Genomic DNA, 27,555 nt, shown 5'->3' with positions numbered 1-27,555 from the left:
TTAATACTCTGGAAGTGTTGTGCCCTACTCAGTGTCAGTGAAATGTACTCACATTACATCATTCTCCAAACCACTGTTCTGTTGAACCTTTTTTTTGATTTTTTGATGTTAGTGCTCTCAGTCTATACAACAAAGGAGCCACAGACAGTCTCATGAGTTGCTAGACGGATTAAATTAGAAAACATAATAAATTAGCTGAATTTCGGCCCTCACTGACGAACACCTATAACCAATTGCTCACAATCTAGCCTCCCACATCAAAGATACCAACCATCCCCACCCATTTACCTCCTGGATCCCCACTCGTCACTGTTTATACCAACTCCCTATACACAAACATCCCTCATGCCTATGATCTTACAGCTGCTACTGAACACTACCATTTCCAACGTCCCTCACACTCCAGACTCACTACCTCATTCCTCATACACCTTTCTAACTTTATCCTAACCCACGACTACTTCTCCTTTGAAGGGAAGGTATACAAAAACACACCCAACACAGTCATGGGCAACCCCCCCCCCCCTCCCCGTGCCAACTTGTTTATTGTTTATTTGTGGGTCACCTAGCTGAGAACTTCCTAGCCTCCCAAAATAGCAAACCCTTAGTCTGTTTAAGGTTCACTGATGATATTTTCATGATCCGGACCCAGTGCCAGGACACCCTACCTTCATTCCTTCACGACCTCAGTGCCTTCTCTCCCATCAACTTCACCAACTCCTCCTCAACTCAGCACACCACCTTCCTAGATGTTGATCTCCTCCTCACTGACGTCTCAATCTGCACCTCTGTCCACATTAACCTACCAACCACCAACAGTACCTGCATTCTGACAGCTATCATCCCTTTCACACCAAAAAATCTCTCTGCATATAGAATGGCCACCTGGGAACAGCATATCTGTAGCGACAAGAACTCTCTTGCTCAGTATGCTGAGGGTCTCACCAAGGCATTCACAAACAGGCACTATCCTCCAGACCTTGTCCGTAAACAGATCTCCCATGACATTTTCACACCACCAATTCTCCCACCACCCCACGAACTGGCCACAAGGGAGTGCCCCCTTCTTCACCCAGTACCAACCTGAACTGGAAAAACTGAACCACATCCTTTTTCCAGAGCTTTGACTTCCTATCATCATGCCCTGAAATACGGGACATCCTAACCGAGATTTTTCCCAGCCCTCCTAAAGTGGTGTTCTGTTGCCCAGCCAACTTCCACAATATCCTAATTCATCCCTATGCCACTCCCAATCCCAATCCCTCACCACATGTATCATATCCCTGAGGAAGACCCACGTGCAAGACCTGCCAAATCCACCCACCCAGCACTTCCTAGTCCTGTCCTGTCACAGGTTTATCCTACCCCTTCAGGGGTTAGGCCACCTGTGAAAGCAGCTATGTGACTTACCAGCTCTGCTGCAACCATTGCATAGCTTTTTATATTGGTATTACTGCCAACCAGCTGTTCAACAGGATGAACACTCACCGCGGCCATGAGCAAATTAGACTCCTCTGTGGCACTGCATGCTTGATTTCAATGGCTGGTTCACTATCTGAGCCATCTGGATCCTTCCCTCCACCATCAACTTTTCTGAACTGCACGGATGGGAGTTATTCTCACAACACATTCTCTGCTCCCATAATTATCCTGGCCTCAACGTATGGTAATATACTGTCCCCACACCCTCCATCCAACAGTTTCCACCCCCTCTGTGCCATAATTTCCTCCCCATCCTTGACTCCCAGCCTCTTTGTTTGCCACCCCCTGCTAAAGCATTCACCCATCTTTCCCAGCTCCTCTCCTTTTTCGCCCTTTTACCCAACCTTCCTCCTCCACAATCTCTTGACACTACACCTGTTGGCATTCTAGTCCCGGTGCACTCTACTAGAAAGTGTTGCTCTGTCCCTCTGAGCCCCACCCCACCTGTCCACTACTACCATATTTACTCGAATCTAAGCCGCACTTTTTTTCCGGTTTTTGTAATCCAAAAAACCGCCTGCGGCTTAGGATCGAGTGCAAAGTAAGCGGAAATTCTGAAAAATGTTGGTAGGTGCCGCCACAACTAACTTCTGCCGTCGAATATATGTAGCGCTACACAGCATGCTTTGCAGGCACAAAGATAAATACTGGTGCCAAAACCTCTGCGTCAGTAAAAAAAAAAAAAGTGGAAGATGAGCTTTTTTTTCTCCGCCCCGAGTTTCGACCACTGCATTTTCATGCATTATCCAACGAAGTAAATAAAAATTCCGTATTGTTCATCATCGAATGTAGCAGCATTTCAATGTACTATGAAACTCCGACTGGCGAGACTGTTTGGGATGTTTGTCAATATGGCCAACTCTGCGTTCTGAATTTTTTCCTACCTGTGAGAAGAGATGGTTGCTAATAGGAACTTTTATGAATTGTGAATCACATGCAGTATTCTTTTCACCATAAGAATAATACAAATATAAACATTTTGCCATGTACTGTTTCGTGTTTGCTGCTATTTCATTTAAATCCTGTCTGCCTAATAAACTACGAAACTAGAGTGAGACAACAGCAAACGCGGAAGAATATACATATCATATCATGTTTATATTCGTATTATTCTTATGTTGAATAGTGATACAGTAAGAAATGAAGTATGGCAACTGATTAGATTTTTAAATCTAAGATGACTCTAATTTCTGTGCAGAAAGAGGCGTCTGCAAAGATTTTCAAACGGAGAAAAAATTTCGCTAAACTCTCGTTCAGAACATCTATCATACGCAGTCTATTATTTGGTTCTTGTTGATCATTATCAAAGTAAGCAGCAGTCTCTTGCCATTGTTTCGCTAATGAGACGATTCCTCTTTCTCTCTCTCTCTCTCTCTCTTTTTTTTTTTTTTTTTTTTTTAAGTTGTAAGCAGCGGTAGCGTGCACAAAGGCCAGCGGTGACAAGCCGTAAACACTCATTATCAGTATGCGACAAACAATGCATGACACAGAACAGTTATGCATTTTCAGCTTAGAGTGACGTAAACACCTATAACAAAGAGAACGGCACTTATCAGATCAAAGAAAAATAAGCAATCAATTCAAACCAGACGAGGCACGTGAGAAAGGAAGGGTACCCTTATAAATACGTATGGAGTGCCTGACGCATAGCAATGGCTACCTGGTAAAGCTTAACTGCTAAGCTTACGACTCGAAGCAAACTACTGTAGCTGTATCGTCATTCATTGGACCTAAATTGTGTCTCATATTACAGTGGACCAACTTTGTTTCGATTTGGAGGTGCTGCCTAAAACTTTTCTCTCCCCTTGAATTTCGAGTCTCAAATTTCAGGTGCGGCTTAGATTCGAGAAAACTTTTTTTCCTTGATTTCGAGTCTCATTTTTCAGGTGCGGCTTAGATTCGAGTAAATACGGTATACCCTTCCCCTCTCCAACCCCTCCAGATTGCTGCTGCCATCCCATATGATAGCTGCATTCTGGCCTCAGCTGCCAGAGCTGACAGTTATGAGAGCGTGAGTTGTGCGTGCTTGTGGATGAATGGTGTGTGTTTTTCTTTTGCTGATGGAGGCTGTGACTGAAAGCTTTGTGTAAGTGTTTTATAATTTTGCCTGTCTGCAATTTAATGTGTCTTCTTTACAGTAAGTGATAATCTATTTTTTCCTACATTGTTGATATTCCTATGTGGGGCTTCCATTGTTTGCTTTAGCTAAAATAATTATCTTTTAACACAAAAAAATCAATTATGCCACCTTCTACATTGCAGAGCAAACATGCTGCCTTCATGTGGATGAACAAAACTGGAAAACAATAAATCATTGGCTAGATTGATTTTGTTTCACAGTTGCCACCGGAAGAATAATACATAGTGGGGCAACATTGGCATAAATGTGGAGTAAACAAAAGTGCAGAAACCAGAACTGGAATGTATCCCTTACTATAATGGCAAGCCAGTATAAGCATATGAGCTGCAAGTGGGAACTGATGACAGAAATCAGGCATGGTTGTTCCTCCCTTGGCCACAACAATAATACTTCAGTAGTATATTAGTCTGAAAGCAAAACTCCTAACCATACAAATGAACAAAAATTTTTGTTTGTTGTGTGCCTATTATTTGGTGCCCAGAAAATTTTAGCACCTAAAGAAGCTGCCTATTTTGCTTACACTATGTTATAGCTAGACCTTGTCTCTTACCTGTTGTCTTCTTTACATTTTGCGAGTTTGCTGCAATCAAAAGCTTTGTTGCTACTCAGATAGCGGTAACATGTATGTAAATGGAAAAGTAAAATAATCCACAAAATAGAAGTCACAATTTTCTTCTTATGATACTGCAATGGTTCACAATGTTACATGTTCAGCAGCATCAGCTTATTATGACATAAAACATTCAGTTTTAATATATTTATGGTACTGAAACTGACAATATTTCAGTCAGTGAAGAGAACTTCCTAGAGACCGAAACAATTAATCTAGAAAAATGCACTGCTCTTTCACATGTATACACTCAGAACTTAATAATCCACCAATATTTTGTAAGAATCTTTGGTTTAGAGCTACATTCTATATAATACCTGCGTATAGCAAATTAAGCAAACAGTTTCATTTTTGGCTTAAAAAAAGTCCATGGACCACTGTGTGCGCTTGCTCATAGCATAAACCTTTTACGGTTGTGGCTCTTGTTCTCTTGTATGAATCACTAGTGTGACAATAAAACACTTAAAGCACAGCCAATTGCAAAAAAAAGAGAAAAAATACTAACAGATGCTAGCCTTAATACACATTCAGCACTATTCAGATTTGACATGATTATTCACAGTTTCTGTCATTTCAGTCCTTTCAGTGAGAGGTTTCTTCTTTTTCAAAGGGTTTGATTTACACTCATTATACAAGTTATTCAGATCAAATGATGCTTTAACGTTATCCTGAAAACAAAGAAAAAAGTACAAATGAAACATTAAGGAAAAGAAAGACAGTAAAGTAATCAACTAATGTAATTCTTTAGAGACAACAACATTAAGAGAATAATTTCAAGCACATAATGTCACTCCCATTATTTATTAGAAAGGTAGACTGAGAATGGCAGATTACACTTCATAATGTAGTTTCTGATCTAGTTTTCCTTGCTCATAAACTCATACAGTACACGAAAATTGTTAGAGAAGTAGAACTAATGTATTTATAATGGAATTATGATGATTATTTTCATTTAGGGCATTCAGCAAAAGAAATTTTGTAGTCAGTACAGGTGGTTAGCTGTAGGAGCTGGTTTTTGTCATTGGAGAGAGTGAACACAACATAGACTGGTATGCCATTAGTAACAGTGGACACGTTGCATACATTGCCATGTACAGCAGGGTGGATAACAAGAGCACTGACTATGTACTGTCCCAAGAGGCAACAAGTTTTGAAAGAAAAGTGAATGTTAACAACAAGAAATGCTGTTACCCAGGAAAACAAGGAAAACTGGAATTTAACATCCTGTTTATGATGAAGTCATTAGAACAGAATGCTAGCTTGGATTGGTGACTGACAGTGAAGGAAATTGGCAGTGTTCATTTCAAAGGAAACACCCGGACATTTGCCTGAAGACTTCAGTAAAACAAGGGAAAAGTTATATCTGGATTGCCTGATGGGGATATGAACCACTGTCCTCCCATGAACATGACACAATTCCTATTCTTCAGTTACAATAACTTCGTGATTAATGTGTCAGCAAGTTGAGTAGCAGGGGTCAGCCACCAAATAATCACTGCTCTTTTTCGAGCATAACATGCTCACTTACACAAACATTTAAAGGGTAAAAGGAATTAATTCATTTATCATGTTATGCAAATCCTATCAAGAAAGAGAACCTTCCAGGATGTGGACCTAGTCAACATTAAGTTAATAAAAGACAAGTAAATCACACAAACAAAATCTGTATACTGTATTAATAGTAATCTATCACTATACTGCTAAATGTTAATCATGTTTATGCCAGTTGAAGCATATGCAAGCTTAAAGTAAATTAGAAAGAAAGCTCCTCCTTTGAAAAACACTGCTGCATCCTCAGATATACTAAACAGGTGATGTTTATTTCACATCTAAATCTTTATATTTGTATGAATATAATAGGGGAAACATTCCACGTGGGAAAAATATATCTAAAAACAAAGATGATGAGACTTACCAAACAAAAGCGCTGGCAGGTCGATAGACACACAAACAAATGCAAACATACACACAAAATTCAAGCTTTCGCAACGAATGGTTGCTTCGTCAGGAAAGAGGGAAGGAGAGGGAAAGACGAAAGGATGTGGGTTTTAAGGGAGATGGTAAGAAGTCATTCCAATCCCGGGAGTGGAAAGACTTACCTTATGGGGAAAAAAGGACGGGTATACACTCGCGCACACACACATATCCAACATCACATACACAGACACAAGCAGACATTTGTAAAGGCAAAGAGTTTGGGCAGAGATGTCAGTCGAGGCAAAGTACAGAGGCAAAGATGTTGTTGAAAGACAGGTGAGGTATGAGCGGCGGCAAATTGAAATTAGAAATTAGCGGAGATTGAGGCCTGGCGGATAACGAGAAGAGAGGATATGCTGAAGGGCAAGTTCCCATCTCCGGAGTTCTGACAGGTTGGTGTTAGTGGGGAGTATCCAGATAACCCAGACGGTGTAACACTGTGCCAAGATGTGCTGGTCGTGCACCAAGGCATGTTTAGCCACAGGGTGATCCTCATTACCAACTAACACTGTCTGCCTGTGACCATTCATGCGAATGGACAGTTTGTTGCTGGTCATTCCCACATTCAAAGCTTCACAGTGTAGGCAGGTCAGTTGGGAAATCACGTGGGTGCTTTCACACGTGGCTCTGCCTTTGATCGTGTACACCTACTGGAGTAGGTGGTGGTGGGAGGGTGCATGGGACAGGTTTTACACCGGGGGCGGTTACAAGGGTAGGAGCCAGAGGGTAGGGAAGGTGGTTTGGGGATTTCATAGGGACGAACTAAGAGATTACGAAGGTTAGGTGGATGGCGGAAAGACACTCTTGGTGGAGTGGGGAGGATTTCATGAAGGATGGATCTCATTTCAGGGCAGGATTTGAGGAAGTCGTATCCTTGCTGGATAGTCACATTCAGAGTCTGATCCAGTCCTGGAAAGTATCCTGTCACAAGTGGGGCACTTTGGGGTTCTTCTGTGGGAGGTTCTGGGTTTGAGGAGATGAGGAAGTGGCTCTGGTTATTTGCTTCTGTACCAGATCGGGAGGGTAGTTGCGGGATACGAAAGCTGTTTTCAGGTTGTTGGTGTAATGGTTCAGGGATTCCGGACAGGAGCAGATTCGTTTGCCACGAAGACCTAGGCTGTAGGGAAGGGACCGTTTGATGTGGAATGGGTGGCAGCTGTCATATTGGAGGTACTGTTGCTTGTTGGTGGGTTTGATGTGGACGGACGTGTGAAGCTGGCCATTGGACAGGTGGAGGTCAACGTCAAGGGAAGTGGCATGGGATTTGGAGTAGGACCAGGTGAATCTGATGGAACCAAAGGAGTTGAGGTTGGAGAGGAAATTCTGGAGTTCTTCTTCACTGTGAGTCCAGATCATGAAAATGTCATCAATAAATCTGTACCAAACTTTGGGTTGGCAGGCCTGGGTAACCAAGAAGGCTTCCTCTAAGCGACCCATGAATAGGTTGGCGTACGAGGGGGCCATCCTGGTACCCGTAGCTGTTCCCTTTAATTGTTGGTATGTCTGGCCTTCGAAAGTGAAGAAGTTGTGGGTCAGGATGAAGCTGGCTAAGGTAATGAGGAAAGAGGTTTTAGGTAGGGTGGCAGGTGATCGGCGTGAAAGGAAATGCTCCATCGCAGCGAGGCCCTGGACATGCGGAATATTTGTGTATAAGGAAGTGGCATCAATGGTTACAAGGATGGTTTGCGGGGGTAACAGACTGGGTAGGGATTCCAGGCGTTCGAGAAAGTGGTTGGTGTCTTTGATGAAGGATGGGAGACTGCATGTAATGGGTTGAAGGTGTTGATCTACGTAGGCAGAGATGCGTTCTGTGGGGGCTTGGTAACCAGCTACAATGGGACGGCCGGGATGATTGGATTTGTGAATTTTAGGAAGAAGGTAGAAGGTAGGGGTGCGGGGTGTTGGTAGGGTCAGGAGGTTGATGGAGTCAGGTGAAAGGTTTTGTAGGGGGCCTAAGGTTCTGAGGATTCCTTGAAGCTCCGCCTGGACATCAGGAATGGGATTACCTTGGCAAACTTTGTAAGTAGTGTTGTCTGAAAGCTGACGCAGTCCCTCAGCCACATACTCCCGATGATCAAGTACCACGGTCATGGAACCCTTGTCCGCCGGAAGAATGACGACGGATCAGTCAGCCTTCAGATCACGGATAGCCTGGGCTTCAGCAGTGGTGATGTTGGGAGTAGGATTAAGGTTTTTTAAGGATTGAGAGGCAAGGCTGGAAGTCAGAAATTCCTAGAAGGTTTGGAGAGGGCGATTTTGAGGCAGAGGAGGTGGGTCCCGCTGTGACGGAGGACGGAACTGTTCCAGGCAGGGTTTAATTTGGATAGTGTCTTGGGGAGTTGGATCATTAGGAGTAGGATTAGGGTCATTTTTCTTCGTGGCAAAGTGATATTTCCAGCAGAGAGTACAGGTGTAGGACAGTAAATCTTTGACGAGGGCTGTTTGGTTGAATCTGGGAGTGGGGTGAAGGTGAGGCCTTTGGATAGGACAGAGGTTTCGGATTGGGAGAGAGGTTTGGAGGAAAGGTTAACTACTGAATTAGGATGTGGTTCCAGATTGTGTTGATTGGAATTTTGAGGTTTTGGAGGGAGTGGAGCTGGAAGTGGGAGATTGAGTAGATGGGAGAGACTGGGTTTGTGTGCAATGAGAGGAGGTTGAGGTTTGCTGGAAAGGTTGTGAAGGGTGAGTGAGTTGCCTTTCCGGAGGTGGGAAACCAGGAGATTGGATAGTTTTTTAAGGTGGAGGGTGGCATGTTGTTCTAATTTGCGCTTGGCCTGTAGGAGGATGCTCTGAACAGCCGGTGTGGACGTGGGAGAGGAAAGATTGAGGACTTTTATTAAGGATAGGAGTTGACGGGTGTGTTCATTGGCTGAGTTGATGTGTAGGTGAAGGATTAGGTGGGTGAGGGCAATGGATTGTTCAGTTTGGAACTGGTATAGGGACTGATGGAAACAAGGGTTGCGCCCAGAGATGGGAACTTTATGTGTGAGGCCTTTGGGGGTAATGCCAAATGTCAGACAAGCCTGAGAAAATAAAATATGGGAGTGTAATCTGGCTAGGGCGAAGGCATGTTTGCGGAGGGAATGTAAACAAAACTTAATGGGGTCGTTGTGGAGGTGTGAGGGTGACATGGTATTAGAAGGTGGAAAGTATAACATGAGGCTGAAATGAAAATGAAAATAAAAATAAATATTTTTCTCACATCACCGATCATTTTTAGCCGCTTCCCACAGGTTTTAACGTCATTATTTCTTCGTCAGACAATTGTTAGCCTCATTTTGATAATCTGCCACCACAAAACCACTCCTTTGAATACATTTACACGTAGTTTTTTCGAAATTTTCCTGAATTTTTCCCGAATTTCTCCACCCTTTAACGTGTTTTGGCGGCAACACAACCACCTAACCTTTATGCACATCGTTGTCTGCCTGCATAAGTTCACCACAGGATCAACATAGCCCAGCTCTAACCAACACTTTTTCGCCTTTTTTCACACCAGATCTCCATTTGCTTTCAGTTCACCTTTATCTCTCCCCTTATATTTATTTTTATTTTCATTTTCATTTCAGCCTCATGTTACACTTTCCACCTTCTAATACCATGTCACCCTCACAACACCTCCACAACGACCCCATTAAGTTTTATCTACATTCCCTCCGCAAACATGCCTTCGCCCTAGCCAGATTACACTCCCGTATTTTATTTTCTCAGGCTTGTCTGACATTTGGCATTACCTCCAAAGGCCTCACACTTAAAGTTCCCATCTCTAGGTGCAACCCTTCTTTCCAAAAGTCCCTATACCAGTTCCAAACTGAACAATCCATTGCCCTCACCCACCTAATCCTTCACCTACACATCAACTCAGCCAATGAACACACCCGTCAACTCCTATCCTTAATAAAAGTCCTCAATCTTTCCTCTCCCACATCCACTCCGGCTGTTCAGAGCATTCTCCTACAGGCCAAGCGCAAATTAGAACAGCATGCCACCCTCCACCTTAAAAAAACTACCCAAACTCCTGGTTTCCCACCTCCGGAAAGGCAACTCACTCACCCTTCACAACCTTTCCAGCAAACCTCAACCTCCTCTCATTGCACACAAACCCAGTCTCTCCCATCTACTCAATCTCCCACTTCCAGCTCCACTCCCTCCAAAACCTCAAATTCCAATCAACACAAACTGGAACCACAACACCCTAATTCAGTAGTTAACCTTTCCTCCAAACCTCTCTCCCAATCTGAAACCACTGTCCTATCCAAAGGCCTCACCTTCAGCCCCACTCCCAGTTTCAACCAAACAGCCCTCGTCACAGATTTACTGTCCTACACCCGTACTCTCTGCTGGAAATATCACTTTGCCACGAAGAAAAATGATCCTAATCCTACTCCTAATGACCGAACTCCCCAAGACACTATCCAAATTGAACCCTGCCTGGAACAGTTCCGTCCTCTGTCACAGCGGGACCCACCTCCTCTTCCTCAAAATCACCCTCTCCAAACCTTCCAGGAATTTCTGACTTCCAGCCTTGCCTCTCAATCCTTCTTAAAAAACCTTAATCCTACTCCCATCATCGCCACTGCTGAAGCCCAGGCTATCCGTGATCTGAAGGCTGACCGATCCATCGTCATTCTTCCGGCGGAAAAGGGTTCCACGACCGTGGTACTTGATCATCGGGAGTATGTGGCTGAGGGACTGCGTCAGCTTTCAGACAACACTACTTACAAAGTTTGCCAAGGTAATCTCATTCCTGATGTCCAGGTGGAGCTTCAAGGAATCCTCAGAACCTTAGGCCCCCTACAAAACCTTTCACCTGACTCCATCAACCTCCTGACCCTACCAACACCTCGCACCCCTACCTTCTACCTTCTTCCTAAAATTCACAAACCCTATCATCCCGGCCGTCCCATTGTAGCTGGTTACCAAGCCCCCACAGAACGCATCTCTGCCTACGTAGATCAACACCTTCAACCCATTACATGCAGTCTCCCATCCTTCATCAAAGACACCAACCACTTTCTCAAACGCCTGGAATCCCTACCCAGTCTGTTACCCCCGCAAACCATCCTTGTAACCATTGATGCCACTTCCTTATACACAAATATTCCGCATGTCCAGGGCCTCGCTGCGATGGAGCACTTCCTTTCACGCCGATCACCTGCCACCCTACCTAAAACCTCTTTCCTCATTACCTTAGCCAGCTTCATCCTGACCCACAACTTCTTCACTTTCGAAGGCCAGACATACCAACAATTAAAGGGAACAGCCACGGGTACCAGGATGGCCCCCTCGTACGCCAACCTATTCATGGGTCGCTTAGAGGAAGCCTTCTTGGTTACCCAGGCCTGCCAACCCGAAGTTTGGTACAGATTTATTGATGACATTTTCATGATCTGGACTCACAGTGAAGAAGAACTCCAGAATTTCCTCTCCAACCTCAACTCCTTTGGTTCCATCAGATTCACCTGGTCCTACTCCAAATCCCATGCCACTTTCCTTGACATTGACCTCCACCTGTCCAATGGCCAGCTTCACACGTCTGTCCACATCAAACCCACCAACAAGCAACAGTACCTCCATTATGACAGCTGCCACCCATTCCACATCAAACGGTCCCTTCCCTACAGCCTAGGTCTTCGTGGCAAACGAATCTGCTCCTGTCCGGAATCCCTGAACCATTACACCAACAACCAACCTGAAAACAGCTTTCGCATCCCGCAACTACCCTCCCGATCTGGTACAGAAGCAAATAACCAGAGCCACTTCCTCATCTCCTCAAACCCAGAACCTCCCACAGAAGAACCCCAAAGTGCCCCACTTGTGACAGGATACTTTCCAGGACTGGATCAGACTCTGAATGTGACTCTCCAGCAGGGATACGACTTCCTCAAATCCTGCACTGAAATGAGATCCATCCTTCATGAAATCCTCCCCACTCCACCAAGAGTGTCTTTCCGCCGTCCACCTAACCTTCGTAACCTCTTAGTTCGTCCCTATGAAATCCCCAAACCACCTTCCCTACCCTCTGGCTCCTACCCTTGTAACCGCCCCCGGTGTAAAACCTGTCCCATGCACCCTCCCACCACCACCTACTCCAGTCCTGTAACCCGGAAGGTGTACACGATCAAAGGCAGAGCCACGTGTGAAAGCACCCACGTGATTTACCAACTGACCTGCCTACACTGTGAAGCGTTCTATGTGGGAATGACCAGCAACAAACTGTCCATTCGCATGAATGGACACAGGCAGACAGTGTTAGTTGGTAATGAGGATCACCCTGTGGCTAAACATGCCTTGGTGCACGGCCAGCACATCTTGGCACAGTGTTACACCATCCGGGTTATCTGGATACTTCCCACTAACACCAACCTGTCAGAACTCCGGAGATGGGAACTTGCCCTTCAGCATATCCTCTCTTCTCGTTATCTGCCAGGCCTCAATCTCCGCTAATTTCTAATTTCAATTTGCCGCCGCTCATACCTCACCTGTCTTTCAACAACATCTTTGCCTCTGTACTTCGCCTCGACTGACATCTCTGCCCAAACCCTTTGCCTTTACAAATGTCTGCTTGTGTCTGTGTATGTGGGATTGGATATGTGTGTGTGTGCGAGTGTATACCTGTCCTTTTTTCCCCCTAAGGTAAGTCTTTCCGCTCCCGGGATTGGAATGACTCCTTACCATCTCCCTTAAAACCCACATCCTTTCGTCTTTCCCTCTCCTTCCCTCTTTCCTGACGAAGCAACCGTTCGTTGCGAAAGCTTGAATTTTGTGTGTATGTTTGCATTTGTTTGTGTGTCTATCGACCTGCCAGCGCTTTTGTTTGGTAAGTCTCATCATCTTTGTTTTTAGATATATTTATATTTGCATGATTACACTGGTATTTTTCAAAGAAAACTAGTACCTATACCTGCAAAGCCTAGGTCTCACCTACATTACATTACTAATTGTCATACAGCTTCACAACAAACACTGCCATTTTCCATGTAGGTATTAGAATTTTTCAATCCTTGAGTCCAGATAATTTGTAGAAAGAGTAGCTAATATATTACATTTCTAATTTTCTTTTAAAGTGTTTGAGATTCCCAACTTCTCGGTTCATGTTAGATGGAAGGTTATAGGATTTCTTAACAGGGTATACAACTTGTGTCCGAACCCCCACATATGGAGACAAAGTCTACTTGAAAATTATGACTCTACTTTCTGCACTGAGGTGACGAAAGTCGAGGGATACCTCCTAACATCATGTTGGACCTCCTTTTGCCCAGCATAGTGCAGCAATTCGAAGCAGAAATACTGAGCCACACTGCAGCTATAGCTGGTCCACAATTGTGAAAGTGTTGCTAGCGCAGGATTTTGTGCACGAACTGTCCTCTCAGTTATGTCACACAGATGTTCAATGATATTAGTGTGCAGTACTGTGGGTGGCCAAATCATTCCCTCAAATTGTCCAATTGTCATCCATAAAAATTGCATCAATGTTTGGGAATATTAAGTCCATGAATAGCTGCAAATGGTCTCCTCATATCCAAACATAACCACTTCTAGTCAATGATCAGTTCAGTTGGACCAGAGGACCCAGTACATTTCATGTAAACACAGCCCACACCATTATGGAGCCACCACCAGCATGCTCTCTGTCTTGTTGACACTCAGATCCGTGAATTCATGTGGTCTGCACCACACTCAAATCCTACCATCAGTTTTTACCAATTGGAATTGGTACTCAACTGATCAGGCCACAGTTTTCCAATTGTCTAGGGTCCAACCAACGTTGTCACGAGCCCAGGAGAGTCATTGCAGGCAATGTCGTGCTATTAGCAAAGGCACTTGTGTCAGTCGCTGCTGCTGCCAAATTTCACCACACTCTCCTAACAGCATTTGTCACACATCTGACATTGATACCTGTGGTTATTTCACACAGTGTTGCTCGTCTGTTAGCACTGACAAATCTACGCCAAAACTGCTCTTCTGGGTCGTTAACTTAAGGTTGTTGGCCACTGAGTTGTCCGTACTGAAAGGTAAAGCCTGAAATTTGATATCCTCAGTACACTCTCGACACGGTGGATCTCAGAATATTGCATTCCCTAATGATTTCCTAAATGGAATGTCTCATGTGTCTTACTTCCAACAACCATTCTGCTTTCAAAGTCTGTTAATTCCTATCATGTGGCCATAATCCCAACAGAAACCTTTTCACACACATCACCTGAGAACAAGTGTAGCACTGCCAATGCACTGCCATTTTGTACCTTGTGCACATTATACTACCACCGTCTGTATATGTGCATATTGCTATCCCACAACTTCGTCATCTCAGTGTATTGTGATTGTGTACATCACAGTTCAGCTGAAACTGATTTTCATTTATGGCAACAGAACCATTGAGGAGTAAATGTAATGAGTTAAAAATTCTGCAATCCTTCAAAAGGGTTCTGCAAGATGTACTATTGCATAGTTTACACAGCATCCTTACTGCTTGCTTCTGATAAATAAACAGTTAAAGTGTACTGCCCCGCAAGATAATCTCATAATACTAGGAATGAAAATATCCTAAAAAGGCAACACACTTGTCTTTAGGTAAACACAATTAGAGATTTTCACTACAGCTGGCATATTCTTTGTGAGAGAATTCAACAACTGTGTTGATACTTAAAAAAGATATTTCTCCACTTCAGTTACACATTTTTTTTTAATGGTATGACTAGTTTCAATCACACTTGCTCATCTCAGACCTAAAAAAAAAACTAAATATGTATTTTCCATTATTACACAATAAATAGAGACGTACTGTATACAACTGTTGAATACACAAATAGCTAGGTAAATTCAACAGCTGTCTACAATACTTTTGTAATTACAGTAAAATAATGGAAAGCACATACATTTTTCCATTGTTTTTTTTTTATTTGTTTAGATCTATAGATGATAAAGTGTGACCAGAAACTAGCCATACTATAACAAAATATGCAGCTAAGAGAGAAAAATAAATTACATAAATAATTTTTAAACATTGAGGGTTGTAGTAAATAGTCTTCACAGGTTTGAATCCAGATCAGGTTGTGCAAATTCCGCAATATTTCCTCGGACCAACTGTCCAACATCTTCAGGTGGATCAACCTTGCTGGTGGCTAGGTATGCCTAATGGTATCCGCATGTCGGCACCCCGTTTCTAGAACATGTGCATGAAGAATGCGCAGGTGCAGAAATTGCGCATGAGCAAATGATTTGCAGATATATGGTGCCATATTCAAACGTCCTCTGCTGAAAATCACAGACCGGCTCTCCTGCGTGTGCACTGTACGCAACATTTACTAACAGTGTGGCCAGACGTTACTCACCAAAGACCATACTAGACCAAGGTTATGATGGGTCAGTTACGAAAAGTCCTGAGTTTCACCTCGTGATTAACAGCAAGCAATGCAGAGTTCCAGGCTGTGCTCAGTTGAAATCCCGCATCTGTGTTGATGAGATTATCGACTGTATGGAATGTACTGCTTCCTTAATGACACAGCCCCTGAAAGATGATGTTGGGGATAAAACTTCCATCTTTTCATAAATCATGCGATGTCCTTTATTCAGACTGTTCTGCAATTGCCCACTTTTCTGGTTGACAAAGGCATGCATGACATTGATGTTCATCGCAGCGTTCTTGCACTGTGCGACATGTCTGGTCTATATATGCTGCCTCACATTGAAAAGAAATCTTGTGCATACCACATTTCCTCAGGCCAAGATCATCCTTAACCAAGCCCAACAGGTTTCTCAGTTTTACAGATGGTTGAAAAACACACTTAATGTCACATCTTCTGAGGACTCTTCCGATTCTTGACGACATGGCACCAAAATATGGCAAAAGGGCCAAAGTGGTGTGTGTCTTCGTACCCTCATTTTGCTCCATAGCTTGAACTCACCTGGGCCTGAATGCATTGCGTATCTGTCTCTCAGAATAACCGTTTTGTCGGAACACTGTCTTCGAATGTTGTATTTCACTCGACAGGCTTTCAGGATCAGACACTACATGTGTTCTATGAACTAGCGTACGTAATGCACTACCGCAATGTGCAGGATGATGGCAGTTTGTGGCCTGCAGATATAGATCTGTATGCATTGGCTTGCAGTAGTCACTATGTTCCCAAGGTTCCACCTGCTTTCCTTTGTACCAAAACATCAACAAAAGGTAAAGTACCATCTTTTTCCACTTCCATTGTGAATATTATATTCGGATGGGGTGAATTCAGATGCTGAAGAAACATAGGTAGTGTGTCAAGTCCACGTGGACATACCACAAATGTATCATCCACATACCGCAGGAAACAAGAGGATTTGAGAGTAGCTGACTGTAGTGCCTTTTCTTCAAAGTCCTCCATAAAAGAATTGGCCACCACAGGAAACAGAGAGCTTCCCATGGTGACACCATCCACTTGCTCAAAATATTGGTCATGATATAAGAAGTATGTTGAAGTAAGCACGTTTAAATAATGCTACTATTTCCTCCTCAAACTTGTTGCTAATGATCTCCAAAGAGTCCCACAAGGGCGTCTTTGTAAATGAAGACACAACATCGAAACTTACTAAGAAATCCAATGATTGCAATCTAAGAGTTTTCAGGTGACCTATGAAATCTTCAGAGTTTCGAATATGATGGTCGCACTTGCCTACGAGAGGTCCCAATAGTGATGTCAGATATTTAGAAACAAAATAAGTAGGTGCTCGTATGTTACTTACAATGGGATGGAGATGCACCCCATTCTTATGGATCTTCAGTAGGCCATAGAGTCTAGGAGGAACTGCAGCCTGTTGATGCAAACCCTTAGCGACTCATGCTAGAATCGAGCTCTTCTTGATGAATTACAAAGTCTACCCATCAGATCACTTTTTAATTTACTGTATGCAGGATTGTCGAGCAGTTTGTATATCTTGCGGTTATATTCTGTGCGTAAGAGAAGCACTGTAGCATTTCTTTTTTCAGCAGGTAAGATGACGATGTCTTGGTCTTCTCTCAATGCTTGTAGCACATTTCTTTCAGCTGAAGTGATGTTAAAGTTGGACCTCTTAGGTGAAGCTTGAGTCAAGATGCGGCATGTGTCACACCTAATCTCTACAGCAGCATCCATAGGGAGTTTCGAAACAGCTTGCTCTATTCCACTAATCACATCTCGCACGGGAATGGTCCCTGGTGTAGGAGCAAAATTCAGACCCTTCTGCAGCACCAAAACTGCAGTGTTGTCCAAATTCTCCTCTGTGAGATTAAACACGGTACATCATCTTGGCATTTCTTCTTAGCTTAGCTTGTCGTTCAGTCAGCTAGTGCCCAAGCAGCACTGTCTACCCAGTTCCAGGATACCACTGAAAGGTTCGCTGAAATCTTCAGATGGGGTAATAGTGATTGTCTGGATACTATGCACAATTCCTTATGCATATAGCGCAACCTTTCTCTCACAAGTGCCGCACTCGCTCTTCGTGTAATTCTAATGGCAGCCACAGAATTTATACAATGTTTAAATTTAGCAAACGTAGGGATGGTTTGCCTGTTGCGGTATCTCAGTAAAAATGCAAGGCTGCTTAACAATCTACCTCTCTTACAGCATAACTTGACAAACTGACATGTTCTTCACCATCTCCTCCCCTTAAAGGTACCAGATATGACTCTTCAAGCTTTCCTGGCAGATATGATGCAAACAGTCGTAACGGGTTTGACGCCGGATCACGTTGTGCAAATCTATGCAGCATCTGCTGTCTTTCTCAGACTAGTTTCTTCCTGTGAGTTTTAATATTTCATCAACAGTGTCGATTTCATTTACAAATAATGAATTATTTAGGAATAAAGGAGATAACTCGCCTAACAGCAGAAGAGATGCGTAGTCGACAGATACAAACCAAAAAGGTACAGAGCTTTACTTTGCTACCTTTCGGAGTGGAATTCCTTTCTCAAGCTGTACAAGAAACACACACACACACACACACACACACACACACACACACACACACACAAACAAACTATTTGGTGAAGGTGGGGACACACACACACACACACACACACACACACACACACACACACACACAAACAAACTATTTGGTGAAGGTGGGGGGACAGTGAGTTAACTTGGGTTTAGGCCAGGGAGTTTACGAGAGTGAAGGATGTGCTGTAAGGATACCTCCCATTTGCACAGCTCGCTCGCATGTTGCGCTCTGCTGCATCTTGTGAGTGGTCCACCTTGTTTTTGGCAACAGTCGATGGTGGCTATTCATTCTGGCTGACAGTTGGTTGCTTGTCATACTAATGTAAAACGCTGTGCAGTCGATCACCTAGTCCTCCTCCACCCATCATGCCACCATCCTAGATGTTGATCTCCTCCTCTCAAATGGCTCCATCCACACCTCAGTCCACATCAAGCTCAGCAATCACCAAGAGTACCTGCACTTTGACAACTGCCACCCCTTCCAAACCAAAAAACCCCTCCCATAAAGCCTGGCCAGTCATGGCAGATGCATCTGCAGTGATGCTGAAGGCCTCACAAAGGCCTTCGCAGACGGCCTACACCCTCCCCCCACCCAACAAAAAGCAGATCCCCTGTGCCATATCCGCACACACAACTGATCCTCACATCCATTCCAAGCACCAGCCACACAGAAGCACCCAATACCACCTGGGACTGGAACAACCGAACCATGTCCTTCATCAGGGCTTTGATTATCTATCATCGTCCCCTGAAATGAGGGATATCCTACCCAAGATACTTCCAACCTCTCCTAAAGTGCTCTGCCACCCATCCAACCACCACAACATCCTAGTCCATCTCTATGCCACTCCCACCCCCAGTCCTCTGCAACAGGGATCATACCCTTGTGGAAGACCCAGATGCAAGACCAACTGTATCCACCCACTTAGCACTTTCTACTCCAGTCCTGTCACAGGCTTGTCCTACCCTGTAAGAGGCTGTGAAAGCAGCCATGTTATATACCAGCTCTGCTACAACCACTGCACACATATGACAACCAACTAGCTGTCAACCAGAATGAAGAGCCACCGTCAAACTGTTGCAAAAACCAAGGTGGACCAACCACAACATGCAAAATTTCAATGGCCACTTCACAACCAATGCCATCTGGATCCTCCCCATTACCACCAGCTTTTCTGAACTGCGCAGATGGGAGCTATGCTTACAGCACATTCTTCGCTCTCATAACCTCTCTGGCCTAAAACCTAAAGTAACTCACTGTCTCCCCAGCCAAACCAAATAGCGTGTGTGTGTGTGTGTGTGTGTGTGTGTGTGTGTGTGTGTGTGTGTGTGCGCACACACCATCCTTCCCATTACCAATGCCCAATATGTGGCAGCTGGTTGTGTGTTACCATCTCACGCCCTAGTCTGTGAAATTGAGTGCTCATCTGTGTGCCACATGCCCCTCTACCTGTACCCTAGCTAGCCCACAGATGACTCCCCAGTCTCCCATGAGCCGCTAGACGCTTCCCCCCAATCCGCTCCCTGCCTCCCACCTCTCTCAATCCCTTACCCCACCCCACACTTCAACACCACCTCACCCCAGTACACCCACCAGGGACCAGGAAAGAGCTGCCAGACGAATGAGCACAACACGGGGTGACAGACAGGTGCATGTGAGTGAGTAAGTGGGTGAGAGTGTGTGTGTGAGAGAGAGAGAGAGAGAGAGAGAGAGAGCGCGTACGTGTGCGTCCTAGTGTGCCCTACAGCTTGAGAAAGGAACTGCATTCCGAAAGCTACCAAAGTAAAGCTCTGTGCCTTTTGTGTGTGTTTCTGTCAATGATGCAGCACTTCTGTCTTTAGGTGAGTTGACTCCTTTGTTCCTAAATAATTCATTATTCTCAACCAGAACTTTCTGTAAATTATTATTTACAATTAATACAGATCACATGGTACATTTGGAGCACTTATTAGTGTTGTGCTACTTACACCAGAGAAAAAGAACTTGATAACTTTCCCCTTGTTATCAAATCCAGGGCGTCTTGTAACTTCCTTCCCATCCTTAAAAAGTATCAGTGTAGGCAACTGGCGACTCATAGATGAGTCATTAACATTATACTTTTTGGCTGCATCAGGATAACGGCCAACATCAATCTTTCCAAATTTCAAATTTTCAAGACCATATCTGCAGCAACAAAGTAATGCATATGTTTAAATCATGAACAGAAAATTATTTGATTATTTTACTTACTGTGACACAGAGTATGATATCAATGTAGTCAAGTGATACGAATATTACTAGCACTCTAATACACAAATAAAATGAGAAATGTAACTGGCAGAAAAACATGTTCTAAAATGACATCATGTATGTACTGCAGGTGGAAAGAATGAGGTATTTTCCTCTTTAGTTTCTAAGTTGAGTAACTTAATATGAGTATTGTACTCATATAACTAAAGACCGCACTGTGCGTAAAAGTCTGGAGGAGGCCTTCAAGCGGCAATGGATGTCAAATGGCTGAAGATTACAACTGCACTTTGTTCTTTGTAGTGAATGATAACATGTGTCAATTATGTGGTTGACATTACAGGTTTTAAATATTCAGTGACAGTTCTCATGCAGTTCCAGTTGTTGGCAGACCATTAAGTTTCAATCAGCTCCACTTTCTGTGCTGGATTTGCTGAGTTTGAAGGACGAAAAAAAAAAAAAAAAGTTTTCACATATGAATTGACCAAGAAGAGTTTTGAACATTGTGCACATCCGAGAACGTGTGCAGGCTTAGATTCAATGAGGGCAAGAAACAAATGAATAAGCATGATGAAAAAATAACTTCACTGTGAGGTAAAAACAAAACACAAGCAAAAATAAAGGCTGCCTGTTAGAAAGCGTGCATCTTTGAATTTCTGTGATATCAAATTCTATTGCTGGGTAACATTTAATATTGGGTTGTTTCACCCTATGCCATACATAAGGTGGCTCAAGCCTGTCCCACTCTTCAACAGCAAGACCATCCAGTGTGCGAGGAAGGTTCCTGCAACTACACACTGCTAGTTTTACCTGGTCCCAAGCATGTTAGCAGATACCATAGGACATTTGGCTCTTTTCCCTTCTTGAGGGGGGCTCTGTTATCATGTTGGGGCGAAGCATTTTCATGCATTATCCTCTTGAAACACAAATCAATCTTGCTGACTATTGTGCTGGACAATAGATTTGGTGATCTTGTCCCAATAACGAGAGCTGTCAGATAGCTACATGTGATAATAGTCCACTTCCCTTGACAATGTATGCCCGAGAGGTGCATTGGTAACTGGATGTCTCCACATACTTTTATGATGATCATCAGGCATCACATGAATCCTGCACTTGTCAGTGAAGAAAACCCACACCATTGGTCCTGGTACAATTCCAGGTGTTCTCTTGCCCAGGAGTCAGAACTTGTATGCAGCATATATGCTATATATCAGCAGGTGCAGTGGTGCAGGTGACCACTACAATGCAGATTTTCAATGTTCTATGCTTCACAGTAGGGGTTTATTGTTCAAATGAGATTGTCGAGAGGCATGCACATTTTATATGCATTTTCTCGTACTAAGAGTCCTATTTATCAGAAAATGACTATCTGGGCATGGTTTAATTTTGAAATGACCGTTTGAGATACTGTGACATATGTGTACACAAGCCACACTGTCCAGTTCATAATAGGAGACACAACACACACTACTAAACTGCACTGAGAATTACTTTTATCTTTACACAGGTGGCTGTATATAGTGAACTCTTCTGGTCAAAAGAGTCTTCTGAAGGAGGTCTCCAATCAAACAAACACAGAATATGTAACTCAAGAGAGTTGAAGAGAACCTTATACAAGCAGTAAATTTAAGCAAAATGATACTTACTCAGCAGACAGTTCGGCAAATGTTGGTGCAAAAGTAACACAGGCAGGATTCCATGCAGTATAGAACACAACCAGCCACGTAACTCTCCTGTCTCTCTCAAGTTGTTCTTCCAAGCCTGCAGCAGTTCTGAAGTAGACAACTTTATCTGGGCCACTGTACGTTGGCTCAGGAAACACCATCGCAAAGACTGTGAAACCAGCAAACATGTATAAAATATGGCTCCATTAATGAATATTAAATCTTGTATGTCAAATTGCAAACATTCACCTACAATTTTCCATTATTAGAGGTAGCGAAAGGTTCTACTTACATATACAAATTACGCTAAATATTATTCCCATTCGTACGTCAGCATAAAACCATAATATCATGTTTGCTACTTTATTGTAAATGAAGCTGGAAGTCAGATAGTTTATCATAGTGACGCTTCCAGATTTCTTGGTTTTCATCATTACTACTATTATGAGAAAGAATAGGATCTCCGATTCCCTCTGAAATATGTAACGCAATATGTGAAAGTGCGACGAATATAAAAGTTGTCAAATTCTGTGACCTATTTGTGTTGAGTACGTACGGTATCTAATTCACATTGTGGATAGCTGCCTGGAAACAAAATCCCACACACAAAAGGAACTTTCTTGCATAGTATATAAGACAAACTTAATAAAATGTTTATGCTGTAATAAGGTTTTAAAAGTAAAATCAAATCTTTCTTAAACGACATGCTTTTTCCTAAATAAACAACCCGATGTTAATAAACAAAGTATAAGTTATCATCTCTGACACTGTACCACTCTTGACAACTCAACAAACATAACTGCTACTCATGTGTTGAAATAATTTCTCCACAAATAAAACATTTTGTACTGCTTGTTTAATGCAAAAAATCTGAAGGTTTTTCACATATATCATAGTACTTAAAAAGGCCTTCCTTTAGATAAGACGGTTTGTCTTTGTTTAGCAAAAGCTTTTTGTTGGTTCTACTGTATTTTTGGCGGTAAACTGGATGTTTGGATCTGGAGCAGAAGTCAGTTGTGTACATTACATATTATATGTATAATATTGATAATTTATGGGTTGAGGGCTGTATACACGAGTTCTTACGACAGTTCTTTATATTGTGAAAACATTAAACCGATTTTGTTAGTTTCCATCGAAACTTAAGTTGAAGTACATACGATGGAGGATTCCGAAACTCTTGAAATGACACCTCCAATTTCTCCGCCAGTCGGCAGCGAATTCAATGTTTTACGGCCCAAAATCTCTGAAAACGGTAATGTTCACTCATAACAGCTGATTTCAAACAGAATTACATTGAGTACAATGTTGAATCTCAACTTTTGTCATATCCTGTCATAGAAATTTAATTTTCAGGCTGCTCGTTTTGGCGTTTTAAATGCTTTAACTGTTTGGGGGAAGTGAATTTGAAAGACAATGCAGTACATCCGTCTGGATATCTTGCTAATGGAGAAATAGAATTCATCACCTATCAGCCTAATCCATATGTTGTAGATTCAAACTCGACGGTTCATCTTTTTGGATTTTCCTTCAGTGAAGGAACCGCATTGCTAAATTATGCTGATACGCTGTTCCAACTAGTCAGGTACAGCACAGGCTTTTATATGTATATATGTTATATGTTGGAATAATTTCCAGACATCTAATTCACATTGTTTTCATACAGAAAAGAAATTATGTTATTAGATTCAGCATCGAAACTACAGACCAATGTAATGAGTGCCTTCTCTGTAGCACCAGCAACCGACGTAGGTTATGACTTGAAAAGGAAAGAAATCTGTACATTTTTTATGTACGTCCGGAAATACATCTCGTGGTAAGTGCCCCCTAGATTCTGATAGTTGTATTTAATGTGCTGATAAAGTTTTAATCCTCAAAGTACTGATAAAAATAATACTTTCCATTCAGTATGTTTTCAGATGAAGAATATTCTTGGATTGTGGAGAAGATATTGCGACCTCTTCAGGAACATTTGAAGTCTATGAGATTATTCATGAAGCAAATAACTGATCTTCCCGATTACATTATCCACCATTCTGCATCATCACATGGCAATAAGGTAATCAACTTATTCTGCTGTGAATTAAATATTTCATTTCTTGGATGAAGACACATTGTTTTAGCAGTGTACTTGTTTATTAGAAATTTACTGAGGGTATCATGATTAATCACAGGGATGTGGAACAAGTCAGGTTTAAGCAAATATGCAGTAACGAAAATTGTAGCAAATTGACGAATAAACATAAAAGTTGAAGAAAAATTAATAGGATACAATTAAAGTAAACATGGCGTAAATTACTGAGAATAATTTAAGGTATAGAAAGAACTAATGTTTATACACTGACCGTCTTAAACAAGGTAGATGAATTATACTTAACATGCTACAAATAGGAAGTCTCAAAATGTGAATACAAATGTACAGAACAATCATTGTTTAATCTGCAGGTGCTCATAAAGTGAATAGAATAACTTATCCATAAGGTATTTTCTTAATTTAGATTTAAATTTAGGTATGGCATTAATGTGAACTTTCATATCTGGTCACAGTGAATTGAAAATTTCTATGGTAGAATAGTGAGCACCTTTTTGGACAAGACTTAATGCTTTAGTTCCCTACGTACATCATTCTGAGCCCTTGTATTGTGATAGTGGTGTGAACTATAATTTTTATAAGAGAATGGTTATTAGAGACAAAAATCATCAAAGAACATATATATTGAGACATGTTGCTCAATATTTGGAGCTTTGGAATAGGTTTCTGTGAGAATGTCTTGGATAAACATCGCTCACTACTCTTATTTGCTCTCCTACCCCCTCACCCCATCCCCTACATTGGACCACGTTAGTCAATATTCTGAAATAGGTTCTTCTGTTCTTTGTTGGCCCAATACTTTTTCATTCTTTCATTCTTCTCATCTGAAATCACCCTTCCCACTCACTTTTTGTTAATTTTTATTGGTAGTGTGATGTGCCTGTCCTGAAGTATCTGGAGTGCATCTGTCTTGCCTTTCAAATCCTCTATCGTAATCCATAATTTCATCATGTCCTCTCTCCAATCCATCTAATGCTGCTCTGGGTCAATGGAAGCATCAGATTCCACCCATCGGCTTTGACCTGTGACGTAAGGCTGTCGTGGTGTGTGACGTCACGTTGGCGCGGAGTTTAGTTTTTGAGAGTGGCGTCTTTATGTGCTTGGTGGTGCTGTCTGGTGGTGTGTTTATGGGTAGCATGTTATGCTGCGTATGGGGTTCATTTGCATGGTAACATTGCATGTGTGTGGTATCGGTGGCAACTGTGCTTTCAGTGGAATATTTTTCAGTGAGTTAACGATTTTGGTTTTGTTATGTTGAGGTTATTGTAGTTTTTTTCTGTTCGTTGTGTGTGAATTTTGGTAAATTGCTTTGTTTATGTCGTTGGTAGGTATGCATGTGACTGACCAGGTCAACAGGTTTTGGTTGTCGGCGATGATGAGGGACAATGCGTTGTCTCTAATAAAATTTCTTCAGCTATTTGGCCTGTGGGCTGAAGTTGTGAAGTGTTCAGTGTGTTGTGAAGAAATGAGGCTTACTAAAGTTCCGGCATCTCGGACTAGGGATGGCTATTTGTTGAGATGCGCTCCATTACGCGAGCTTCCTGGTTCGAGAAGTCTAGGTGGGGCACGCGAGAAATTGTGTTAATGACGTATCATTTTTGTTATAAATCCTCTCTCAGTTTGTGTGTGCATGAGGTGATGAGTGAGAGAACTGTGCTTGATTGGTGTTCTTATTGTCGTGAGGTGTGTTCTGAATATATTGAGTACAGGGGTAGGTTGGGTGGGCCTTGCGTTGTTGTGGAGATTGATGAGTCACGGTTTGGGAAGAGAAAGTATGGAAGGGGTAAGCCTTTGGTTGGTTTATTGGGGTGGGGGGCTGTGGTATCAGGGGGTGGATTTTCAGAATGTGTATTCAGGGTTTTGTAGGGCCAGACAAAAAGGGAATTAGTGGGATGGGATGATTATTGAAGAGGGTACCACTATTGTTTCAGATGAGTTTTCTTCTGATAGGGGTTGAGTCAGCAGGGGTACAATCATTTAGTAGTGAACCACAGTGTTGAGTTTAAGAATTATGAGATGGGGGGCCTGTACGAATACTATAGAGGGGTTTTGGACGGCAGTTAAGTCAGTGACTGGGAGGGGGAAGAGGCGCTCTTCTAACCTTTCATCTCATCTAAATGAGTACTGTTGATGGAAGAGTGTCCCTGAGGGTTATTGTATTTTTAGGGTTTTTTTAAGGGCCAAAGGTTGTGGGTTAGTTAGGTGTTGGGTGGAAGGTGGTGGCTGTAGTGTGGGGTGGGTGGGTCTGTTCTGATGTGATAGTTTCTCATTCGGGTATTTAAACTTTCAAAGAATTTTTATGTTGTGTTTTCCGGTTCTAATTTTGTTTGCTAGTGATGGTTCCGATAGCAATATTATGTTAGTGAGAAGAGTGAGATCATCAGCAAATCCTATACAGTCAGCTTTGTCATCTTTTTTGTTCCAGATTTAATGATCTTTGGACAGGCCATAATCCTGCCTTAAACCAGATTTTACCAAGAATAAGTTCTTCAGTTTAATTCATTTTGTGTGGAGTCTGAAATATGTCAAAATTTTTAACATTGAAGTCTATGGATAAAATCGTAAGATTTCTTATAATCTATAAATGTAACTGTAAAAGGCTCGTTTCATTTCCAGTAATAAGCCATGATTAATTTCGGAGTATTTACTTGTTTGGCACAGCTTCTCAAAGGTTTGATGCTTCCTTGATGTTCCCCCAGTTCATTACCTAGTTGTTCTTTGATTCTATTATTTAAAATTTTGTAGGTACAGTCCAAGAGCGAGATTCCTTTATAGTTGTCTGGATCACTTTTTTCTCCTTTCTTACGAAGTGCGTTAATTATAGTGATATCCAGTCTTCTGTGATTTTTTCTGTTGCCCAAATTTTTTGTAAAATAATATGTAATGATGTCCGAGTTGCTTTTCCAGCATACATTCGCATTACCGCAAACAATTGATTTTCACCACGTGCTTTGTAGTTCATCATTATTTAAGTGTGGTTTATATTTTTGAACTGTATGTGGGTTTATATTTTCGGGTCTGGTTTTTATAGAGGTACTTGTGTCTGTTGTTAAAAGCTTTTAAGGTTCATCACAGTTCAAGAGCTTGTTGAATGCTTCTGCCATGATTTCTGCATTTTCCTTGTTATTATGGACTATTCTTCATCTTTATTTCTCAGCAATAGTATGTGGATTGTAAGTACATAATTGTTTATCAGAGGCTTTGAGATACTCTCTGGGGATTATGGAAGTGTCTGATTCCACCCATCTGCTTTGACCCATGTCATCAATATGGCGGAAATGGCTAGTCTAAGTGTCTCCAATATGTGGCACCTATGATGTCACTACATACACATGGCAACAAACAGAAAAATACATATAAATAAGACAATAGCATCTCCCTCCAAAAATACAATCAAACTAAT

At 42.3% G+C, this 27,555-nt stretch overlaps 2 protein-coding genes across 3 annotated transcripts in view; one reads left to right on the top strand and one right to left on the bottom strand.

The window, feature by feature from the left end:
• Positions 1–4,278: 4,278 nt before the first annotated feature.
• Positions 4,279–22,821, bottom strand: LOC126100600 (thioredoxin-related transmembrane protein 2 homolog). Its single transcript, XM_049911228.1, has 5 exons — positions 22,617–22,821; positions 22,353–22,533; positions 22,043–22,229; positions 20,135–20,330; positions 4,279–4,900 (listed from the first exon to the last, which is right to left on the bottom strand). The coding sequence occupies exons 1-5, from the start codon at positions 22,764–22,766 to the stop codon at positions 4,766–4,768; spliced, it is 849 nt and encodes a 282-aa protein (XP_049767185.1). The 5' UTR covers positions 22,767–22,821; the 3' UTR covers positions 4,279–4,765.
• A 229-nt stretch (positions 22,822–23,050) lies between these two features.
• Positions 23,051–27,555, top strand: part of LOC126100596 (protein MMS22-like) — a 152,720-nt gene continuing 148,215 nt past the window's right edge. The window contains exons 1-4 of one of the 2 annotated variants that reach the window (XM_049911223.1): positions 23,051–23,315; positions 23,417–23,645; positions 23,727–23,876; positions 23,969–24,119. In XM_049911223.1, coding sequence (XP_049767180.1) covers positions 23,222–23,315; positions 23,417–23,645; positions 23,727–23,876; positions 23,969–24,119 — 624 coding nt within the window. In that variant the 5' untranslated portion in view covers positions 23,051–23,221. Of the gene's footprint in view, positions 23,316–23,416; positions 23,646–23,726; positions 23,877–23,968; positions 24,120–27,555 lie in introns of those variants that run through there. The other variant, XM_049911224.1, reaches the window with a different exon arrangement.

The sequence above is a fragment of the Schistocerca cancellata genome, chromosome 9 (genome assembly GCF_023864275.1).
Source record: "Schistocerca cancellata isolate TAMUIC-IGC-003103 chromosome 9, iqSchCanc2.1, whole genome shotgun sequence".
Classification (NCBI taxonomy): Eukaryota; Metazoa; Arthropoda; class Insecta; order Orthoptera; family Acrididae; genus Schistocerca; species Schistocerca cancellata.
Note: the sequence above shows the minus strand (reverse complement) of the source record. Positions and strands in the feature narration are given on the sequence as shown.